Below are 25335 nucleotides of genomic sequence, written 5' to 3'. Positions count from 1 at the left end.
CTGCTCAGTGGAGTCGGTGCTGAGCTACAGCATCTCGCTGTGGTTCTCCAGCTGCACCGCAGCAGAGCGGAACCAGCTCCAGAGGGTCATCAACACCGCCCAGAGACTGATTGGCTGCCCTCTTCCATCCCTGGAGTCAGTCTATAAGACCCGCTGCCTCAGGAGGGCTCACAGCATCACCAGAGACTCCTCACACCCTGGCCACCACCTGTTCCAACTATTACCCTCTGGGAGGTGTTTCAGGGCAATAAAGGCCAGAACTAATCGACTAAAAAACAGCTTTTATCCGAGAGCCGTCGCTGCTCTGAACGCCTCACACTGAATGTGGTTTTGGATCAATGTGCACATGTACAGTGAAATGCATATAAATTTTTTTTTCATAATCATCCTTGCCCGTGTATATATCCCCCACCTCATAGAGTGTATAGTCTTTTAAGTACTGTTATTTTATTTTATTTATTTCCTTGTTTTTGGTCCATGAGAGCTGCTATTTTTTTTTTTTTTTTTTTTTTTTAATTTCGTTGTTTCTGTGTTGGAACAATGACAATAAATTATTCTGATTCTGATTCTATTGGAAGCAGGTCTGGCTCGCAGGGCATTAAACTTGAACTTGCCAGTTCGATAAAAAGACAAACTCGTTACTAAGGCGAAGAACAGATATGTGATCAAGCTTAAGGATGTGAACAATGTTGACCCTTACGAGCAAGCCGAAGACAAATGGAGTAAAGATGTCGACGGGCTTCCACAATTACGCGAAATGGACATTCTGCTGTATTTATTGATTGGTGTATGTTACTAAACTCATCACCGATTCCGAAATTACAAATCGCTACAAAGCTACGAACAGTTTTGCTACGGATTGGTGCAGGACCTGCACATTATGACCGTATCAAACGGCAACTCCCATCATTCTTGCTAAGGTAGGCTATGTGCGTTTACTATTTTCATTGCCATGAACCCGAACGCACCCCAAGTCTTGGATGACAAACAGAGCAGAGTAGACTCGCTAGGGCTGGTAGTTTCTTCAATTTATTCAAAGTAAGTAACGCACCACTTTTGACCATCAGTAACGTTAACGGCCTTGTAACGGCGGAAAAAATAATTACCGTAATTTCCCCAATATAAGGCGCACCCGTGTATAACGCGCACCGCAAATATACTTATAAAATCTAGGGAAAATTACTGTACCCGTGTATAACGCGCACCCTAATTTAGCACCAATAGAAGAATACAAGAAAACCGAGCTCGTGTACAGATACAGAAATATCAATTTACTGACTGGTGAAACACAGCACAAGCATAGCACATTGGTAGCTCAAAACATTACTGTAAACTGACAATATGTACGATAATAATATGATTTGACAACTTCTCCAACTTACCAGAATCCAGGAGAAAACAAAACGGATGTGGCTTTTCTTTTAAAGGCTGCTGTATAACTTGCTCGTTTCATCATGATGAATAAATGTTTCTTCCATGGTAAAATACAAGTGAGGGCTAAAAGTCGGAAAACCGAAAGCTCGCATCGCTGTTGATTATGTTGGAATTCGCCCCCCCCGGCCAAGCCGCACGCGGGAGCATGCCAACCGGTAAGACGGAAATTTGAATTTGAATTTATTGTCATTGTCATCATCATCATCATCAACAGACATGACAAAGGAGACGGAAAAAGCAGAAGCTTATCGGGACCCGTCCCCCTGCCACCAAGGTCGCACAAGCAGCATGAGCTGACTTGTGCGACTGCACAGCTCGAGCTCAGCCTTCAAATTCCGCGCGTTCACTCCCTGTGTTGTACTGACTCCATGTTCCAAATGTTTGAAGAAGACTCACCGAAAGCAGGTCGACAATTTATTCGTCGACAATGGTCAAAAAACAAGGCAAAAACAGACGACGCAGGGACAATTCTGGATCCAAAACAAGGCTACATAGAAAATGTTTCCGAGCAGCAAAATCTGTCTTATCTCAGTGTCCAGTGTTTTTTAAGTCCGTAGTGGAGTAGGCCGGGCCGAAGGTGTGTCCAGGCGTTGCTTTTGGGACCTTCCCTCTGTGGCCAGTTTTGGGTGGTTTAGGTTTGTGCGCGGATTGGACTTCGTTGCCACAGCGACCGACGCTGGCCTTGACGTCCCAAGCGCCCGCTATCAACTTTGTTATCCGGGCTGGCGCTACTTGTTTTGGGACAAAGCGCGCTGGTCTTTGTCCTGATTGCCAGAGGGTGCGTCAATCTTGCTCGTGACGCACATGTTGGGCTTCTGTGATAAGATGGCGTTGTGTATCTATTCGGCTTCTTTAAACTATGGTGTGCTATTTATTTTATATTAGGTGTGTTAGAGTAGTGCAGTCCTACAGTAAATATGAGAAATGATACTATTCCCTGATTCATTATATTACGTGTGTTCAAGTAATGCAAACAGTTCGACGGTGCCTACGAGAAACGGTACCATTTTTCCTTTTCCCCCTCATGAGCGCCGATAAGGTGATTCACTTTACTGTGTTCAAGGGCACGGAGTGAAGTCTGCCTAAACTATAGTTAGATGAATGTGTTACACTAATGCAAACAATTATATGGTATGTGTAAGAACGGTACCTATTCCCTTCAACTAACAAGTGGAACTATTGTTATTTGGGTTTGAGTTTCCCGAGGGACAGATATAGTTCACGGACACAGAAAGTCTGTGTGTTGTGTTACATTTGTTACGGTCCGAGTTGCGGAGCTGCAATAAACGTTGACTCAAATGAGTTCAAGAAACCAAATTCTCTGCTTTATGAAGAGTGAAAAAAGCAGGATTTAATACGGACGAAATCATTCGACCAATCAGAGTGAAGTATTACCGTATAACGAGTTATAACAGAATTCACGGGTGGAACTTATGTTGGCACATTGTATAGTTCCCGGGGGGAGGTGTTTTGTTGAGGGAACAGCCGGAAAGATATTCTGCGGGTTGCATGTGAGACACATTGCTACCGTATTTTGTTGCAGCCTACATGTCAATAAAGCAATGCAGATTAGCTCCGTTGTTTGATACTCCGCCTCCGACTCCTTCCCTAGCTCGCCACGACCGAAACAAAATGGTGACGTCACGTACAGTAATGGTCGGCAACGAATCGCCGCGTACGTTTCTTCAACACAACATGGCCAACACGGTCTTTATATTATTGTCTCCATCCCTGTACCCATTTATAATGCGCACCATGATTTTACAAGTTGATTTTGGGGGAAAAAAATGCGCGTTACATTCGGGAAATTACGGTAGTTAGATTACCCCGTTACTGAAAAAAATAACGCCGTTATGTAACGGCGTTATTTATAACGGCGTTATTCCCAACACTGCAAATACACATACAGAAGAGACCCCTCTTAGCCAATTGGATGCCAGAAATGCTAGGCAATAGCCAATGGCAGAGCAACTATACGTAATGTGGCGTGGCTCAGTGGTAGAGTAGTTGTCCCCCAACCCAGAGGTTGTGGGTTCAATTCTCCGCCCTGATGAACTCGCCTAAGTGTCCTTGAGCAAGATACTGAACCCCACGTTGCTCCTGGTGCTGCGTCACCAGTAGGTGGATGGCGAGATAGTGTAAAGCGCTTTGAGCGCCTTGAAAAGGTGGAAAAGCGCTATATAAGTATAACACCATTTACCAATGTGACGTTCAGTAAACTCTGGGAGCAGTGAGTACTAGCCATAGTGTATTTTTGCCTTTTGTATTCTGAAATTTCGTAACAAGAGGGGATATTTTCCAGTTGAGACGTGTCTTAACCTTAAAATTCTATGTCGAGACATTCGTAAGTAGAGCTACCACTGTATTTGTGTTGTCGAAAGATTTGCTCAGAGTTAAAATTGTATTCAATTTGGTCCGGGAAATAAAAGAGTAATGCTTTTTGAGATTTGTCTGGAAAGAATGCCTGGCACTATCCGTTATGTCCAGATCCTAACATGCTGTCGATTATCATTAGCAGAAACGAATTCTCATTTATTGCTGAGGAATTGTGTTTTCAAGCCACACCAGCTTGTAAATTGTTAGTTAAGCCGTCCTAATCCCACTCTACATTTAATCAATGCGAGTGAGATAACGCTGAACGTTAAACAAAAAAGAAAAAAAAAAAGGGGGCAATGATTCCCTTTTTCAAACAGTCACAAAATACAAGTGAGGCGTTGCTCTCACTGGCCGGAGTGTCTTGGTTGAGGATCATTAAGTAGTTTGTGTCCACAACGAAGCTCAGCCGTTTTATCAAAATGCTTTGGGTGTTGTAGCCTATTAAAGTGCCCGGCCGCTTTAGAAAAACACTACTTCTGGCTCTACATTCCCAATCTCTCCCACTTCTTAGCCCCGTCTCAAGTCTATGCCAGAGCGACGGTCGAGAAATGAACCTCAGGCGTGGTTTTTCAGAGCAAACGGCATCATTCGTGGGCATTTTTTAATATATTTTCATTGCGCTGTATTTTATTCCCCGCGTCTCCCTCGTGGCCACTGAGGTGGAAACGGCGATTGTGATGAAATGAAACCATTTCTCTTTTCTTGTTCTCGCTTTCCAGCCATCGTCACACTTCATCCTCATTTTCTCTGCTCTCGCAGGCCCGAAATATCACAAGCACCATCAAAAGCCATCTCTTCATTAAGAGGCATTTACAAATGTCACGGTACAAATTCAGGACCGAGCCGAGGTCGTAATGTTATAGGCACAGAGACGCGTGACAGAAATCCGTATTCCGAAATGGAATTTCGGTTTTATACACGGTGGCTAACTCATTCACTGTTGGTCATTGTTTTTAAAAGCAGCCATTTTATAGTACAGTGGTACCACTACATACGAAGTTAATTCGTTCCAGGACCTTGTTTGTGATTCGAAATGGTCGAGCAGTATTTTCCCATAAGAATACATTATAATTCCATTAATTCGTTCCACAGCCCAAAAACCTAAATTCATAATAAATACTGCTGGTACTATTAAACATGGCAATTACCGTAATTTTCAGACTATAAGCCAGCTTGTTTTTTCCCCTCATTTTGAATCCTGCGGCTTATTTGTTGATTTATTTGGGTTAATAGGTAACACTATTTGACAACGGCGTCAGAAGACTGTCATAATTATGTTAGGACCTTAACATTGGCCTTAATGAATGCTTATGACCGATGTCATGAAGTGTCATCCGGCAAATTATGTCACTAACTACATTTATATCCAACTTGGATCTCTTACACCCATTTAAAAGTAAGATAATTTGCCAGATGACACACAATGACATCGGTCATAAGCATTCATTAATGCTCATGGCAGTGTCATGTCACAATTATGACAGTCTTATGACGCCGCTGTCAAATAAAGTGTTACCAAATTCCCCATAACTATTAATTAATGAAACAACTAGAACAGTAACTGAAGCAATTATTAGCACATAACATGAATTATGATTCGTTATTTACATCTGTAGCGCTGCAATGCAAGCTAGGAGCATGTTGGACGACAACAGTCTTGACAGCAGGTGGCAGTAGAGGTTGACTGTCTGCCCCATGAGAACAGTGATGGCCAAATGAAGCTTCTTGAAGCAATGAAGCTTTGCAGCCAATTGTTTCAAAGCTTCACGGATGACAGTCTTATGATGCCGCTGTCAAATAAAGGGTTACCAGATACCATAATTAGCTACTAATGAAACAACTGGAACAGTAACTGAAGAAATAATTAGAACAGAACATGAATTTTTATTGTTATTTACATCTGCAGCGCTGCAATGCACGCTAGGTGGCATGTTGGACAACAACAGTGTTGAAAGCAGGTGGCAGCAGAAGTTGTCTGTATCTTTTGATGTATATATCCCATCATACAGCTGTGGCTTATAGTTCAGTGCGGCTTTTCTATGAACAAATGCTGTTTTCGTGTCAAATTTGGTGGGTGGTGGCTTATAGTCAGGTGCGTCTTATCGTGCGAAAATTACGGTACACATAGTAAAACAAATAAGATTTAAATAAAAATCAGAATAATACAGTATGATGATAATAATTCCTGTGCAGCACTGCGTGGTTGACGTGACAGTGAGACAGGTGCGGTAGAGCTTTTACTTTCTCTTTTAATGTTTTGGGTAACACTTTATAATAACTATCCGTTTTACTAGTTAATAGATCATTAGTAAACTGTTGATACATGATTTATTGTTGATTTTTGAAGTATGTGTTAACAGTTTGTTCAGCATTTACAGGGTGTTGCTAACCTGAAACACAGTTTGTGTAGAAACATTTGAAGTTTTTGTGTGTAACGTTAGGAATTTCTATCTTTTCAGGTTAAGAAATGCCGTTCACTTCAAAAGAAAAGGCATTTTGATAAGGCATTTTGCAGGCAGCGCTTATGTTGCACATCTATGAAAATCTGCCATAGAACCAACAAATATTTGTACTTTTCTTTGCATATTTAACAAATAAAACTTATGACCTTCAACATAAAGTGTATATAGTTTTATTAAGATCCATCAACTAGCATGGGCATTTAGAATGGGGTCAACCATATTGGAACACCCTGTAAATGCTTAACAAACTGTTAACAAATACTTCACAAATCAACAATAAATCATTTATCAACAGTTTACTAATGCTCTATTAACTAGTAAAACGGGTAGTTATTATAAAGTGTTACCATGTTTTGTTGTTGGCGTCAACTGCAGTGGACAGTAGGCGTGTTGTGTTGCACAAGTTCTAAAATACATGATTAAAAATCTGACAACTTTTTGGTTATGTTACCACAATAATAAACGTCACCTTAACTTTTCAAGACTGGCGAACGGAGATCGGAGGAGGACTCTCGAGATCGGAGACATTCTACAGCCGTATTGTCAAACCAGTTCTCGGAGGTGTCATTCAACCACTTGTCAGTCGACATATCACAAATGTTACGAAAATATTTGATCAAGGTTGAAAGTTACCGACCGTTGCTTTAAAATACGCCCACAATCACAGTAAATATTTATGTTCAGCCACCTTAGTTTACAGGGTTCCATTTCTACACAAAGATGAAAAGCATATATTTATTCATAACTGTAAAATCCTATTTGTTGCACAGCGTGATGATTGCAAAGATAAATTATGCTCATTACAGAATGTGCATTGTTTCCGTTTAGGTCTTCAAACAGCCACTTAAAAACGGCACCTGGGTCAAGCTCGCAGCCTCATTCGCTGCCTGTCGACTTGTTGCTATGGTGACTGACATATTCCAGAGTTCTGAAGCAGCTTGCTATGTGGCTAATAAAGCAACAGGATATCTGCCAGTTAGGAATCCGAATAAAATCTCAGTTTTAACTAACAATTGACCGGCATCAGAACAAATGCCATTCTGAGAAAGCCAGTGGCCAGAAGGTCAAGCATTTTAAAAACCGCGGCTGTGTGTAAAGTAAGTGTGAATAAATGTCAACATTTATCACTGGGTTATAATAAATGTCAACATGACCAAATGCTTTGCCGTTACATACTACATAATGGGCACCATGATTCATGGCTTGTTTGTTTCTTATAGGTGGGAATGGACGAGGACGTCTGTCTTTCTAAAGAGGAGGAAAGATTTTACGGATGCCTGTGAATGTTCTAAAGTCAAAGTCACTACATCCATTCCAATTCTTTGGTCTACCCGACTGGAGCCTTGGCCCTGCACCCTGAATTTGAGTGATTACTAATCGCCTCCAAGGGCAATTGCAAAGCAAGACAACAACAACAACAAAGCGAGACTCTTGGGAGTTTGGAGCAGCAGTGGAATGTGGAGGTGGCAGGGCTGGTGAGTCATTCACCTCAGCAGATGCAACAAATTATTCATCACTCGTGAACAGCTAAGAATACATTATTTACGAGGACCAATTTCCAACTGGAGACCAATATGAAGGACGTGTCATTTGTGGATCGTCTCTTTGTCGGCTTGGCCATGGCCTCTTTTGTTGTGGCCGCTGACAAAAGGCCAGACTGCCCCAAACTCTGCGTATGCGAGAATCGACCCTGGTTCTCTCCCAGTTCCGTATACATGGAGGCACAGACTGTTGACTGTAATGATTTGGGACTATTTAACCTGCCAGAGAAACTACCCGTGGGCACACAAGTACTGTTGCTGCAAACAAACAACGTTGCAAAAATAGACAGACCTTTGGATTACCTGGCCAACATCACAGAGATTGATTTATCGCAAAATAACATCTCATCCACGAGCGACGTCAATTTGGGGATTCTGCCTCAGCTCCTGTCCCTACATATGGAAGAGAACCGAATACAAGAGCTGCCCGACCGATGTCTGGCGGAGGTGGCAAATCTCCAAGAGCTCTATCTAAATCACAACCTCATTTCTTCAATTTCCAAAGCTGCTTTCCAGGGTCTCGGCAAGCTTCTTCGGCTCCATCTCAATTCAAACAAGCTGAAAGTCATTCACAGAGAGTGGTTCGACCCTATGCCAAGCCTGGAGATTCTAATGATTGGTGAGAATCCCGTGCTGTCCATCGACGAAATGAATTTCAAACCTCTCAGCAGTCTCCGCAGTCTTGTTCTCACCAGAATGAACCTGTCTCAGCTCCCTGACAACGCTTTGGTCGGCCTCGATAACCTCGAAAGCATCTCCTTCTATGATAATACGTTCCCTGAGGTGCCACACTCTGCCCTGAAAAATGCAAAAAACCTTAAGTTTTTAGATCTGAATAAAAACCCAATTGCCAGAATACAGCGAGGGGATTTCGTGGACATGCTCCATTTAAAAGAGCTAGGGATTAATAGCATGCCAGAGCTCGTTTCTATCGACAGCTTTGCCCTCAATAATCTGCCCGAGCTGACTAAAATAGAAGCTACCAACAACCCGAAACTCTCCTACATTCACCCTAATGCTTTCTACAAACTGCCACGGCTGGAAACACTAATGCTAAACGGCAACGCACTGAGTGCCCTCCACAGAATTACCATCGAATCGCTCCCGAACCTCAGAGAAGTTAGCATGCACAGCAACCCCATTCGCTGTGACTGCGTGGTACGCTGGATGAACATGAACAAGACCAACATTCGCTTCATGGAGCCCGACTCGCTGTACTGCGTCGAGCCTCCGGAGTACGAGGGCCAACATGTCCGACAGGTGCACTTCAGGGAGATGATGGAGATTTGTCTGCCACTCATATCACCGGAAAGCATGCCCGGCCATATCAAAGTACGCAGCAGGAGCTCCGTGTCGCTCCATTGCCGGGCCTTTGCCGAACCAGAGCCGGAGATCTACTGGATCACTCCGTCTGGGAATAAAGTGATGCCCAACACCGTATCCGACAAGTTCTACATGCACCCAGAGGGAACGTTCGACATCTACGACGTCACTGAAAAAGAAGCCGGTCCTTACACTTGTGTAGCCCACAACCTGGTTGGAGCGGATCTGAAATCAGTTTCGATCGAGGTCAACGGTTATTTCCCACAACCTACAAACGGTTCTCTCGATGTCAAGGTCAAGTCAGTGAAGACGAATGCCATCCTGCTTTGGTGGAAGGCGAGCCCGGGCACTCTAGCTCCCAGTATTAAGTGGTACACCCTGTCAAGCGCGAACCATCCCGCCGCTTCATTTTCCACCAGGGTGCCCTCTGACGTCCAAATCTACAACCTTACTCATCTAAGCCCTGCCACTCAGTATATAGTTTGCGTGGATGTCCGCAGTATCCACTACAAGCACGACACCAAATGTGTCAATGTCACCACCAAGGGATTAGAGCTCACAGCCAAGGACACAGAAAAATGGGACACGGCACTAATCACATCCTTTGGTGTGCTCCTAGCTGGGATTTCAGTGGGCTGTCTGCTTATATATGCGTCTCTGCGGATCCACCAACTTAATGGGGATTTAAGGAAATGCGACTCCAAAGCCTTGCTGTTACCAGTGGAAGCTACCGGTGATCGCCCTTCTTTTACCAAGCTGTGCTTTTCAGGGAGGCCGCTTCCGAGTGGCGTGGAAGTGAAAGCCACAGTCATAAACGTGTCGGACAATGCTTTTTAAGAAGCTACACTAATTGGACACGACTACAGGCAGGGGTGGACAACAATGCTATACTGTTTTAAAGCTAAACCCATTGTTGAGCTTCGGATCAGATACTCTGGCAAGACCATTACCGGACTGGGATAGAACAGTGCCAACTCCCAATTGCTGCTTTCCCAGTTTCAACCCCAGCTGATGGGGTGGCTTTGTAACTGCGACTTCAAACAAAGCGTACATCGACCAGATGGGGCACTTTCTGCCAGAAGATACATTTTAGTTTGGTTCGTGCAGAAACAGGCGCTGGAATGAGAGTTAATATTCGATGGGGAGGAAAATCAAGACAAGGAGGGCCCGCTCTCTTGTAACTGACTGTTCAATTTGTCCTGAGTTGTGGAAATGTCTGTGTGGTCCCAAGCAATACCGTCTGTGCTTTGTCAAACATCCATAGACGAGTTAGCGAAACAGTATTAACACCTGTCTATACAGAGGAAGGAGATTTAGTAGAGTAGACGAATAACAGTGAACTACGGTGTAAAGCCTTTTGATGAACCATCCCCCTCCCCCTTTTTTCTATTTAAACGGAATCCTCGATTTTTCATGGAAATATTGTTATATATTCTATTATGTTAACGTCACCACAAATCCTCTGTATCACAGCAGTTTAAATAATTGGCTTTAAATGAAGGCAAGCGGCAGACTTTGATTACAACATTATGTTATGCTTAATGGAATCCTGCTACAAAATGGCTATCTTGAGAGGAAATTCTGCATCGTTCTCCTTTCTTACGATGATTGGGGGGAAACGTGGATACAACAAGTACAAAGCTAAGGTGGTTGCTGTCCTGTGGCTTAAAAAAAAAAAGAAAAAAAAAAAAGTCATTTGGTATGCCCTGGTAAGTGCCTAAAAGAACTACATACGGTTGGGAAAATAAAAGGAATTTGTCAATTGCAGCAAAAAAAAAAAAAAAAAAAAAGACAAAAAAAACCACATGACTATGTTATCATTGCAGATGTGAAGAATACCCTGTCAGTATTTTTAGCAAACATATTTTAAAAATATTTCGTTGTTGCTTTGGGTGTAAAGTTAAAAGCCATTTTTATATTATAACTGTTCTATATGTGATCTACGGGCACAACAGACTAATTAAGCAAAGTGCTAAGAAAAAAAATAATAAATGTAATTGTTTCTTTTACAGACAACTGCGAATGTTTGCTTTTTTTGCCACTAGCTGTCAGAATCCTATCAACTGCTTTTTGAAGGGTGCATTTAAAGTGTCTGTGACACCATAAAACAAATCTTAAATAGCATTATTATGAGAATTAAAATCATATTTTAAGACAATTAGACTACCCGTCATTATGGTGCTCTGGCGCCGCCATCAGGGTGAGGATGTCGGCAGAGTAATGATTTCAGCTGATTTCCAATTCAGCCCAATGGAGGAGGAAGATTCAGAACCCGGAAAATGCGACAGACAGCAACAAAACATCATCGTATTTATCTCTCTACTCCATTATTTTTTACATGATATTATACAGTATTTTCCCCAATTGCTTAATAAATTGTATGGTCATGACAAAAAAAAAAAAAAAAAAGTCTTGTGCTAAATGATATTAAAAATATATATTCTAGGGCTGTCAAACGATTAAAATTTTTAATCGACTTAATTACAGCTTAAAAATTCATTAATCGTAATAAATCGCAATTCAAGCCATCTATGAAATATGCAATATTTTTCTGTAAATTATAGTTGGAATGGAAAGACACAAGACGGATATATACATTCAACATACGGTACATAAGTACTATATTTGTTTATTATAACAATAAATCAACAAGATTGCATTAACATTATTAACATTCTGTTAAAGCAATCCATGGATAGAAAGACTTGTACTTCTTAAGAGATAAATGTTAGTACAAGTTATATAAATTTTATATTAAAACCCCTCTTAATGTTTTCGTCTTAATAAAGTTTGTAAAATGTTCAATCAAAAAATAAATTAGTAGCTCGCCATTGTTGATGTCAATAATAATTATGGTGCTGAAACCCATAAAATCAGCCGCACCCAAGCGCCAGCAGAGGGCGGCAAAACACCAAAAAACACAAGTAACAAGTGGAAATGACACTTTGCTGTCATTTTAAATGTTTGAGCAGGGCATGTGCGTTAAATGCGTCAAATATTTTAACGTGATTAATTTAAAAAATTAGTTAACGCCGGTTAACGCGATAATTTTGACAGCCCTAATATATTCAGTACGACAGGGCTACAGTACTGCATAATGGTCAACACAGCCGATTTCTTAAACCTCCCATACGGTATTCTATGCCACCGGAGTTAGTCCGGCTTTTGTCATTTCCCTGCCCTGGCGTCGGAGACTGAGGAGTGTAAACAAAGCAGGTGGCGTGAGAGCCAGTCGACATGTTAACCCATGGGTGTCAAACTGATTCCACAAAGGGCAGCAGTGGGTCCTGGACTTTGCTCCAACAGATCCAGCACAGACAGTTCAACCAATGAGTTTTCTGCTAAAATAAGTAGCACCTGACTGTAATCAACCAATTACACTTGTAAGACACCAGATTGGTAAAAAATAATTCATCTTGTTTGGTCGGAATGAAATCCAGTCCCCACTGTGGCCCTTTGAGGACCGGTTTGACAACTGTGTGCTAACTCGAGCAGAGCAGCTCTTCAAAGTCTTTTTCTCGCCTTTGGAAAACTAAAAATCATACAATACTACCCCGACTCATGTCACACACGGCGGCGGGAGTAATGGTCTTCACCCTAGTCCCTAGCAGCGAGCAAGTTTCGGCTCGCTGTTCTGCTGTGGCCCCGGCAGGCAGGCAGTGCTCATCGCTGGGGATGCAGAGGGGAATGAAGGCCGAAAATGGCGCATTCTCGGTGGACAAACTGGACAAGGTCAGACCGCGTGGCTTCCCAAGCCCAAGCAGAGTATAGCGCTCTCTAAGCGGACACGTGAAGAGGACGCAGGGGTTGGAAGTAAGCCTGAACGATATATCGTTTAAACATCGCCATCACGATGTGCGCATGCGCGATAGTCCCATTGCAAGGACGTGCGATAGTTTAAAAAAAAAAAAAAAAAAAATTCCAATCCACAAACCTTTGTTCTGCTTCATTCGCTCGCACAGCCTCCCTCATCCCTCTCCCAGCTCTAAGTCACTGCGGCACTTGCTTATTAAAGTTAACGATGGCTTTGATCTGGCCAAAGAAGCTGACTTCACACGGGCAATCTGTCAATCATCATTTAACAGTTTCTGCAAGGAAGCGCGGGCTAGAATGAATGTGTGTGTCTGTGGGGGGAAGGGGGGTGATGTGGAGACGTTCGAGACATATAAAATAAACGCCATAAGTGATTATGAGGAGTTTGTAATTTCTACATGTCACTCCAAGAGTCACAGCCATGTTTGGTAAACAGATGCATTTAACAAAGCCAAGCCTTTTTCTGCTACAGTACTTAATTCTTCTCTATTCTTATCATAATTATTACATTTGAAGTGCTCAAAAAGCATTTATTAATATATATACATATATATACACATTTGTAAAAATCATACTTTGGGGGAAAAAAGTGAGAAAAAACATGTCATATGTATCTCTTATAATTTTTTTTTTTTTTAACTCATTCACTCCCAGCCATTTTCAACCAGAGCACCTTCGCTCCCGGCCGTTTTTCTGGATTTTGACTGATTTTGCAAGGCCCACAGAAAATTCTGTTCTATTGCTATATAAACATAGAACCCACCAAAAGAAAGATTAGACTCTCTTCTTTCAGCAGAAAAAAAAACTTTTTCCATTCTTTCGAAATCAGCATTAGAAAATAGCTTAGTTTGAGCAATTTTCCGATTTCTGATGAAAAAACGGAGAAAATGAGCTTTTTGTAAACGCATACATTTCAAACATAATTTTAACACAGCTATTTTTTGCATTAGTTACATCCCAAACATCTCAATAATGTTTTCCTTTTACAAAATATAATAAGACAAATAGAGCTTTTGATAGCAAAGTAACAATTTGTTTACACATGACTACTGAGAGATGACGCCTGTTGTCACCCAGATAATGCCGTTGTCGGCGTGTCTGCCGTGTAAACTATTCCCTCATCGTTGTCTGTCTCACAAAGATGGATTATTTTTAGAGGTGGACGATAATTATCGGTCCGATAATAGGAATTATGACGTCATCCCAACAAATCCGGTTACATAATATATTATCAGCCCTATTAATAATATTTTTGGCACGGTGTCGGAATGGGATTTGTGCGTTTGTTTCCACTCCTGTTTTTCCAGTATCCAAAGTTTTGTTACTGTCTTTGTTTGTTCATTATAATAATGTTCATGTCATCATGAAAATTCTGGTTCGGTCAAAGGCAAATCTAAGCAGAATCAACCACTAGTATTTTTGACCTACAGGTCTTCAAAAACTCAGGTGAATACACATTGAAAAATTATATATATATTATCGTTTATCGTATCGGTATCGGCCTTGAGGAGCAGGAAGTTATCGATATCGGTTTCAAAAAATGATTATCGTGCACCCCTAATTATTTTTGAATCTCTGCGGGGTCTGCTTGGCGAGCTCGCTGCGCGGTGGTCTCAGTCGTTTTGCTCGGTCGTCCAGGCGTACTCTCGGTTGTTTTGTCCAGTCGTCTGCCGCCTGGCATACTGCTGCCAGCGCTCTGACCGTGCTGCCCGGGCTTTCATTGCTGTTGAATCGGGTGGCGGGTCTTTACAAAATGCGCTACTGCCCTCCAGTGGCCAGTTTTATTGCTTTAAAATGGGTTTGGAGCCTTGTTTTTTGTTTCTCAGATAGATCACAAGATATAGATTCTTCTTGTATAAAAAAAAACAAACAAAAAAACGCAAAAGACGTATACGTTTTTGGGACAACAAAGCATTGAAAAATAGAACATATTTATACGTTTCTGGGAGCAAATGAGTTAATATCGCAATATAATATCGCAATATATCGCAAACCCCCCCAAAAATCGCAGCAATAGTTTTTTCCAATATCGTTCAGGCCTAGTTGGAAGTCTCGACACAATGGAGAACCTGGACACAAGAGCGGGGGGCTTCCCGGGCCTAAGCCAAGGATAGCGCTAAATAGGCGGGCACGCCTTTATCCGCCGGGGACTATGGTGTGCGACAAGCCACCGGTCAGGGTGGCTGGACAGGGAGCATTGTCACCCACAAAATGCAAGCCACCTCCTTATTAAGTCCCAGTATTTTACATTACATAAAACACGTAGCTTGTTCACTTTGTCATCCGTCCAATGGTCTGTAGATTGTCGGAGTTGTTTTGCCCATTCTTCAGTATCTTTTGGAAATCTGAAAAGCCTCATACCACTCTCCCAGGTGTAGCAACAAAAGCCTGCAGCGCATTGGGCTGCCGTGACATGTCACAGGCACTTTAAGATCTTTTGCAGTACACAATGAAGCGTTATGCGAATGTCTATCTTTCGAAGCTGACCGTAAAAGCAGAAAGCGCCGTGCTTAGTCAGGGACAAAACGTTCCTGAAGTCTAAAAAGCACCAGGACTCGCATTTGAACGGGCCCACTGAATTATCCGGAGCGTTTCGTACGAGAAAGTCAAGCATGATGAATGGCTGTCAGGCTCAGAGTGACGTTGTGGATTTATCAAACTGGGCTCGGCGCTCGTACGTCAGCCCCAGCCTTCGGCGGCACGGACAAAGGCTTTTAGAGGCGAGTCGTCTGTCAAAGACAAAGGGAGTTAAAATATGAGACGGCCGACTCCTCAGGTAAAATTTCATTGGATTACGGTCAAGCACAAACACAGCAAGCTCGACTTGCGAGATGATCGTTTCAAACAAACAAGTCCTCAAATAATCGAGGCAGTCTTTCCGTAAGTAAACTGCGTGTCGTCTGAATCTCATTTATCTTCCTGTCGCTCCGAATCTCACGCAAATCGTCACATTCGGGCATTCCTCGACACACTCCCGACATTGGCAGGCACATAATCACTGGCGGTTGTTTTATCTCCTTCCAATATTTACAGTCATTGCAACCTATAATAATAATTAAAAAAAAAAAATTAAAAAAAAAACCTCTCTGGATTAGACTTAAATCCTACATGAAAAGAACCAGAGAGCAGTCAACATTTAATCCGCTGCCAGGACGGGAAAAATGATGCTTCTTTCTGCATCTCTAGTTATTTTAAACAGTGTTATTTTTAAAAACAAATCTGCACTGAGGCTGATATTAATGTGACAGCAAAAGATTTATTTCAATTTTACACATACGCTTGTCAGAAGGCCTGCGAACGGGTACAACTCCACCGCAAAAATTGATCGACGAACGACTTGCTGATTTCAGTGGTTTGTGATCCGCAAGAAATACATTTAAATGTCTGCGGGAGGGCTCTATCTCTATATCAAATAGCTCGTCTATGAAATTGTTTTATTCAAACGGCCTAATTTCCTAGATTAATGTCTTTTCAAGCACCGCTTGCTTAAAATCTGATAGCGCTGCGCAAGACGCAAACGGCGTCGGAGGCAGCTGCGGGCACTTTTCTACGTTTGAATTATAAGATTATTCAAGTAACAAAATTCCTCGTAGGTCAGCTGGCGTAGCTACGGGCGCCCACGTTCCGACGAGAAGTGAAATGTCAACACGCATTTGCAGTCCTGCTGCTCTCACCATTGCTGGCTTGTAAGAGGCCTTTATGGGCAGAGGAACAAACAGATGACCTATGAATCCCAATAACAAAGCGCCGATTGCTTTTAACGGCATAGTAAAAATGGATTGGCCTCATGGAGCCATATACTTTTAAACATGTACAGTATATTTACACATCAACACAATCTGATATTGATTAAAGTAAACCTTTGGCAGGAGCGCGATGGCGCTGATTTACTAAGACCCTCAATAGCGTGTGCTAAATTGGGTGTTCGCTAACAAATTGCACGTGCAATTGGCAACAGATGTAGAAAGTGCTTTACGTAGCATTCGTGGTTTTTACAATGAAGCATTTGGAAGAGCAACAGAAGCATAAAATTAATTGAAAAGCACTTTGGAAAACAACTGCTGTTGAAAGCAAATGCTGTACATAAATTAATAGGTGAAACTGTTACAAGTATCAGGAGTGTTATTGCCATGGGTTGGGGGGCATTTGCGGGCAAACTCCACCTCAAAAAAGGAGGGTAAAATAAAATGGGGCGGCAACCTAGAGGTTGTGGGTTCGATTCTCCGCCTTGATGACCTCGTCTAAGTATCCTTGAGCAAGATACTGAACCCCATTTTGCTTCTGGTGCTGCGCCACCAATATGTAACCCTTTAGGTACCCTTAAATACCCCCAAACCTGAAAATAACTATCCAAAAACATGTATTATATGTCACTGTACCATCTTCTCCAAGACGCTGGAGCAAAGTCCTAGCAAGACAGCGAGGTAAGCTCCGATATGACGATGACAGACGTCCGTGTGGTTTGCCGACTTTATTCAGCTGCTCGTGAAATCAACACTTGCAGAACTAAAATAAAAATGAAATCTGTTTTATCTTCAATAACACCAGCAATAACAATCTACAGAAAGGATTAGCATGTATCAGTTAGTGTTCGCACATCGTCATAAACAATCACATAAACTCAACCTAAATGGCGTACCGCAAGCAACACGTTACTTTTGCTGATTAATATTCATGACTTTAGCAATTGTTGCTAGGTGGGTCAACCTGCCTTTTGTCACTAATAGTAAATTAATGTAAATAGCGTACGAACGAGATGTTTACTGAGGTAAACCTAACAATTATATCCGAAAATGATGTCCCTGGTGCCAAATTCATTGGTAAAGATGTGGAAGAACATACAAATGTTCAGTTAAAGAGATGGCTTGAGTGTCGAGGGCTAAAAAAGATCCTTTTTTATTGCCTTACGCCACTGACAATGACATTCTCCTGTTTCAATGATATATCATTTACCACCATATACCCTTTCTTTCTTATATATTATATCCTCTGGTTGTCTTACATCTCTGATCGTTCTACGGGGCAATTTACATTGCTATTTTTGTGTGGCAATCGGAATGCTACTCAGTGACAGCCAACGAACACTTTTCATTTTTTTTATTTATATCAAATCTTAATTCTATAATTTATTTACACTTCCCCCTTACTAAAAATGTTTTCTTTACAACAGAAAAGGTAATAGTGGCAGTCAGATACCATTTTTTTTTTTTTTCAGGTCATTCATTGTCGGACAGAAGCAGCATGGCAAAACGCCACGCTAAAAAATACTGTAGGCAAAAATATCAAAATGGCTTACTTCTTTGTCCTCTGGAGGACCATGGCCTCCAACAAAATGTTTACTGCATATGAAATGTGAATGGCTTCACCTTGCTGGCGTTAAACTAGTCTTTTGGACGTCCGGGCAAGGGTATCCATTCTTCACATTTTTTCCCCCTCAGAGTTTTTGGTTTCGGGAAACGTATGAAGAAAACATCCTCCATATGTCGTAATGTCTAGAGGCGTTTCTACAAGTTCCATAGCAGCAGTATTTGATCGGCATGTTCTTTTTTGAAAGATTACCGGAGAAAAAGAGCAGAAATAACATGGATTGTATGCAAGGGCGTGTCTATGATGTCCCACTTCCGATTACTATGGCGATGTCACGGTCTAAAAATAGCATTGGTGCGGTACGCTATTGAAACACCTACAAGAAACAGTACAAAAGGTGTTATATACAGGTGTTCCCTTCGTGGATGCTTCGCAAGCAAGAAATGTGCGCACAGGCTTGCAGGTTTTCCCCTCCCTCTCACTCGGCTGGCCGACTTCTTCCTTGGAACAAACGTGCTGTTCTTCGTGTGCGCCAGTATTGTTTCCGTCAACGATGACAATAACAAAAAGATTTTGTCGACCAACAATTTTTCATGACGATGACGAGCTAAAAATATGTTTTGGGAGACTAAAACATCACGAGATGAATGCCTGTTTTCGTCTGACGAGACGAGAACGACATGAAAATGCGCCATAGTTTCCGTCAGAGCAGTTGCATCGTAGCAGTGTTTGGTCACTCATGTGAGATACTGAACCACCCCCCGATCCACACACACACACTTACTCACCGGTGTCCTCTCCAGGCTCTAGACTTGCCTTTTTTCGAACACATGTCAGGTGCTGCTTGGTAAGTGTTTTCTTGTCTTAGCTAGATATGCCATGTTGCTTTAGCCTTTAAATGTCTGTGCACACGCTAAATGTAACTTGTAGCATTAGCATAGCGTTGATGTTAGCATCAGTGTTGTTTTTGGCAGCCATATTAATTTTTGTCTTAGTCTTTTGGACGAAAATGCTTATTAGTCTTAGTCATATTTTAGTCATTTCAAAATGTGTTCGTCTTCGTCGCGCTTTAGTCAACGAAAACTAGTTGTAGTCGAGAAATTTATAAATGTTTTCATCTATAAACTTCAAAAGTTTTAGTCCAGGAATAAATAAAGGTATCCAACAATTTGGAACATGACAGACGAGCACATGACTTGAGTTTACAAGGATATCACATGATGATAATGTACTCTCAGCAGGAAAACAGCAAAATATTTGCAATTAATTAAACTCACCTGGATGCCACGAACGGTATGTAAAATGTTTTCGAAGAGTTTAGGAAGACACAGAGTCCCCGCCCTAAATGCTAATACTAACGCTATGCTAACACTTCATGTTAGTTTAGTGTGTGATGTTCACGTCACATGAGTGACACGACCAAATACTGCTAAGTGCGTTCTTACTACACATACAATAAGAAAATATCACACATTGTTAATTTATGATGGAAACTATGGCGAACTTGCATCTCGTTCTCACGTCGTCAGACCACAACTGGCATCCATCTCGTTATGATTTAGTCTCCCAAGACAAGTTTTCAGCGCGTCATTAAAAATTGTTCGTTGACGAAATATGTTCGTTATCATTATCGTTGACGAAAACAACACTGGTTAGCATGAAATATTGGGTGACCAAACATACTCTTTTGCCCGGACATGTCCACTTTTTACATCCTGTCCGGTGCGTCTGGCGGGGTTTTATAAATTTATGAAAATTTTTCTTTTTTTGACTGACAATTTGCACAGAATACTACTGTACTGTGCTGCATGTGACATGTTCCCAAAGAGCCTGCCCAGTTGTTAAGACTTGTGTTCAGTGCGTATATAATCAAATGCTCATGTACCTAAAAGTGAACTTAAGTCAAAAATACCTTTATTCTACTTTAGATACAAATTTGCGCATGTGTGCGCAGTCACAGACTGGCTTTATCATGGCGTCAACTGTCAATTCTCATTCACAAACAAACCTTTGTGAGTCGTGACGACAGGAGCTCACAGGCTATCGGTAAGTACACTTGCTAAACTTACATTTCGGCAACTGTTGACTTTTGTCGGAGCTTTGTACTGTTGTGATGTGTAAAATCCCGTTTGGTGTCGCATCGTTACGCTGCCGACGATTGTTAACTTTCATAGCAATGTTTGATTTTTACCTTGGCCACCGGTGCTAGCTGTCAGTGAGGTAAGCCGCGATAGGCATTGTGGGATAATGCAGTTTTGAAGTGCTGCTTGAGTCTTGAAGCTACGGTTTAATTTACATTATTTCACTCGAATGAGAAATTAGCTTTTTGTTAAAGCTGGATTTTCTACAGAAGAGGTATTATGAGAACATTGTTTCAGATTACTTGCACAGTAAGACTTGAAAAGACAGCTATACTTTTTGTTCAAGGATTCAAGGATTTGCCAATACAAAAGAGGCATTTTTTAATCAATATTTAAGCAAGTGTTTTTTATTTGCATTATTTTAGGAATAACAAACCCTGTTTGGTAACCTCTGTGAATTTGAATTTGTGTCTTTGGTTATGTATAGGGATGGGAATCAAGAACCGGTTCCTATAGAAACCCGGTTCCGCGCATTTCAATGCCATGGAATCGAAAGGCAGTTTATCCAACGATTCTCTTATAGATTCTAAGCAGCACGAATTAATATATGTAATTTATGCATGTTACACTCACTCGAGTCAGCAATTAAGACTACATGATCATATAAAGAGGGTCCCCTCACCAAATACATTCTGGAAAACTATCGCCAATTGAATTAGCATTAGTTTACAAAGGCCAGGTCATTATTCATGAGACTACATAGAGAAATGGTGATTTTTCCACAAAAGTCTATTAATGGTTCTATCGTATTCCTCGTCGAACACTCTATAATACAACATATATGCATCTAAAATAATCCTAAATTATTTTATTAGCAATTTTAACACTCATTTCGGTTGGTAGGCCACCAATCAATGTTTTTTTCGGAATCATTTGAATTTGCTGGGTCGCAGGGCCAATGTGACTACTGATTTCCCGCAAAAGTATATACCTCTGCATCCGACGGTGGTGTTTTTGTGTTGCTACGACTACCGGAAATGCATATTCCAAATTACTTCCCTAAATGCACCTGACGACTCCAGCCAATCGGCGTATTTTCGCCTGTAATTGAAGACAGGATGGTCCCATTGGTCCCAAACCACTTTTATTCGACTCAGTATCAAAAGGTCTTTGCTTAGAGTACCCCAACTATGTCTAGGAAAAAATCCAAGTTAATGGAGGATTGTGCTAAAATTCCTCTTATATTGTATGAGACCCAACTGTCCTTATGTAATTACACCAACCTAGTTATACATTTGTTAAAGAAGTCCCAGAGAATTCTGGTACTCGTACTAGTCCCAAACAATGGCCGATATGGCCTCTCCCCCGGAAAACCCAAAGGTGCCAAAAATGACCCAAGTGTTTTTGAATTGACAAATCGTTGTCGGACAGACAACAGCCGTTCATAGGGAAATGCAACCACTAGACATACATTAACTTCAGACACAATGACCACAATCCATTCTCCATGCCTCTGATTCAGTCCTTCTAAACTATCGACACAATTCCTGCTTTACACTCAAATTGCAGTTCTAAAACACTTTTTTTTCTTCTTCAAAACAATGGGCCATTCTTTCTGTCGTTATGTGTGGAGTACAGGAGAAGTGAATTAAAAAATGTGTAAAATATGTCAAATTTCCTAAATAAATAATTAAATAAATGTAGCTTGACTTAACTGACAAAAACTATCACGAGTCACGAAGGAGAGGCCAAATCGGCCATTGCTAGGGAATATTAGGAGTGTTTGTCTTGGGAAAGGCCAAGTCGGCCTCTGCTGGGTTTTCTAGTGTTAATATTTGGGACAACAAAAGAGATACTCTGCCCCTGCTGTCCTGATGTCCTTTTAAAAAGGAGGATTTTTTTATTTCTATGAGAAAAATGTTTCAGTAAAATGTTACACATTCTTGTCTATTTGCCACAGTTACATATTGCCACAGTTAACATCGAGGCTTTGGGCTTCTTTTGACCTCGTTGTGAGTTTTTAAGGTTGTGACTTCTGATTAAACAAACTAGATGCCAATCAAAATATTTGTTCTTTTTCCAAAATTAGAATTGATAAGCGAATCGGTTAAGCAGTATCAATAATGGAATCGGAATGGTAAAAATCGTATCAATTCCCATCCCTAGTTATATAGCTAATATTTTTTATAAACTGATTTTTTTCTATCCAGACAGAGGAAGCACATCTTTGAGTAAACTTCAAGTAAAATTTAAGTATCTTGTGGCCGGGCCGAGTGTCCTCTTTTTTGGAAATCAAAACATGGTCACCCTAACGTAATACAACAATTAAGTTCAAAGTGATGGAATTGAAAGTGATAACGGAACAGAAAAATATTATGAAGTGGCAGAAAATCTATCACGCTGATAAATTTGGGGAAACTTGGGACAGCACGCTAAAAATAGCTCTTGGAAAAGCTAGCGCCAGTGTGCAGATATGACCGAGATGCAAGGAAATTCAGAGTAGAAGGCAGTTTTCTCATCAGTAATTGGCTCCACGTCAGCCCTTAGATCATTCAAAAGCCCCAAAATTGCTTTTGCTGACTCGGTTACGTCGCGGTCATTTTTGAAGGCACTTCAAAAATGTTGACGCGTTGAGACGGGACAAAGACCTTCAAAATGTGGTCTCCAAACCAGTCTGGGCAGGCAAGTTGGTTTCAGGTTTTATAAATCACAGAAGTTGCGCAAGATGTATGTATTTGCATACATTCCTCGGTAATATATCGCAAAACTGCTTTGCAGTCACTAAATCAGCTTCCACATCAGTTTGCATACACAAACCTTATGTAAATCCGACCCTCCCGCAAATGTGCTCACTGCACTTTGATTGCAAACATACAATGCAGTGTATATCCAGAAAAGTAGAGACAGGCTGTCGCGGCAGATTTGTCACAGCTCATCAAAAATCCACTGGGGGCTATGCGCGTCTCTGTTAGCTCGGTCCTCTTAAGTGTCTACCTTTGCATAAATATTACTCGCAACCTGTCAACATGCAGATGAAAATGACAACGCCTTTTAGCCACCTCCACTTGGCTGTCACACACTCAGCATCCGCGCGCATATTCGCCATTAGCACACTAACCCACAGATCCATTTTTAACCCGAGATAGACACGTGCCTGCGACAGGCGGTGATTCAAAGCCAATGCAAATAAGAGGTTTCTCGAAGTAGGTGAACATATTGATGGAACCATAGAGGGTAAAGATAGAAAAAAAGGAAAAACAAGATTGAATGTAGCGATGATATTACTCCGCGGAGGGCTTTTCCACTAATTGGAAGCTCCGTTCTTGAACACACGATGGCTGTGCCTGGCTTTTAATAGATTACCGCCTGCCTTTGTTTCACATGCGATGTCCTCCGTGACGTGGGCGCGCCGAGCCCGACTCTGGGTCGGATCAATGTGGCGACTAATGAGCAATGCTCATGAGCGTGCTCAAATCATGATTAATGAGGATTAGGTCTAAAGATGAGGAGGGGCGGAAATTGTTGCTCCTAACTTGGCGTCAAATATATGGATGTGCTCCTCGCTGTAGGTTGCGCTGTGGCGGCTTGCGTCGGCCTCATTAGCGCCGAGGAGGCTGATATTCATCATCAGTGAATATTAAAGTCTTGTTGTGAATCAGCAGTAAAACCAGTGACAGCAAGTACCTCTATTTATACCTTATGCGGAGAGGTTTATGCAACACTGGATATGGAGTCAGAAGTATAAGCAAATTTTTGTCCTTAATTTGGGCTAAACTCCCACCTAAGAAACGTTCACTTCAAATTTCGCAACCTAGATTTTTTCATAGAAACATTGAGAAATTATCTGAGCAGCGTAGGGTCGGTTGCCGACGGGCTTACACTCAAAAGGGATTCACACGATTACTGGTTTTTAGATCACACAGCTGATTTGTGTAAACATTCCACCCCTTTCAATCACTTATCTTATAGACTCACCCACTTTCTTTCCCTGGTCAATAGGCCCCCCACATGGTGTCAACCGGAAATACAACTAGCTGACGATAGCACCAACATATTCCGAGTTAGTGTTGGCGTTCAATGTATTTTTTGTTGTTGTTTGTGTTTTTTCTTCTGCCCCCCCCCCCCCCCAAAAAAAAAGAGAAACTATCTGAAAAATACAGATGACCATTCACAGATATTAGCTGGAAAATGCTACTATCTAATGGCTTGTTCACAGGGTTGCCAACTCTCTGGAATTAAAAAATGTTTTTTTTTTTAAATTAAGGACACGTCATTGTTAGTCCTTTATTTTTTTGTCTGTAGAGGACAGCCTCTACAGACATTGCGATAGAGCTTCCCTTAGGGGTCCGGGCCAGCCACTTTCACTGCGCTGAACTCTAATATTCGCTGTTTTCTCGGACCGGATTTAGGTGGAAGCAGGACCAAAATTTTAGTGCATACAAGCAGGCAGGAGTGTCTCAAGAGTGATTTGGTCGTGGAATCAAGGTAATTATTATACAGTATATACACAGTAGCGTAATTTTACCTTGAAATATTTATGTAAAATGAATGATAACTGCCCGGTTTTTTGCTTTTAACCAAGAATCTAGACTGTTCTATGTTAATACCTATAGAAATTCCGGGATGTACGCATTTATTTACAATAATTTTCAACTTAAAAAGCTCTGTTTTGTGATGGCCGCCATGTTGTATTCATACACAGTAGCGTAACTTCACATTCAAATGATCAGGTAATTTTCGGCCAAATGCCCGTTTTTTGGCAAAAAAAAAGTAGGAATAGTAGTGTAATAGTAGTAATTTTACATTTACACACCTAAGACAAAAAGAGGTAAAACGAGTGATTTTCTGTTGTCACTCGGTGGCGCTGCATAGTCGATGCAAATAATCCCTACAGGACCCTTCAGGGTACGACTCATCAAGCACGGGAAGTTATGACTGTTCAAAATTTGTGGCGAGACAAAACGGCGTTGGTCATTTTCACTTTCCTGTTTGGAGCCC

General features: G+C 41.4%; 1 protein-coding gene across 1 annotated transcript in view; it reads left to right on the top strand.

The window, feature by feature from the left end:
- LOC130928409 (leucine-rich repeat neuronal protein 3) overlaps window positions 1-24461 on the top strand; it is a 50435-nt gene extending 25974 nt beyond the window's left edge. Inside the window, exon 2 of the mRNA XM_057854991.1 lies at window positions 7493-24461. Coding sequence (XP_057710974.1) covers window positions 7847-9973 — 2127 coding nt within the window. The 5' untranslated portion in view covers window positions 7493-7846 and the 3' untranslated portion in view covers window positions 9974-24461. The remainder of the gene's footprint in view (window positions 1-7492) is intronic.
- The last annotated feature ends 874 nt before the right edge of the window (window positions 24462-25335 follow it).

The sequence above is a fragment of the Corythoichthys intestinalis genome, chromosome 13, assembly GCF_030265065.1.
Source record: "Corythoichthys intestinalis isolate RoL2023-P3 chromosome 13, ASM3026506v1, whole genome shotgun sequence".
In the NCBI taxonomy this organism is placed as follows: domain Eukaryota; kingdom Metazoa; phylum Chordata; class Actinopteri; order Syngnathiformes; family Syngnathidae; genus Corythoichthys; species Corythoichthys intestinalis.
The sequence above is the reverse complement of the archived record's forward strand: the minus strand, read 5'-3'. Positions and strand labels throughout refer to the sequence as shown.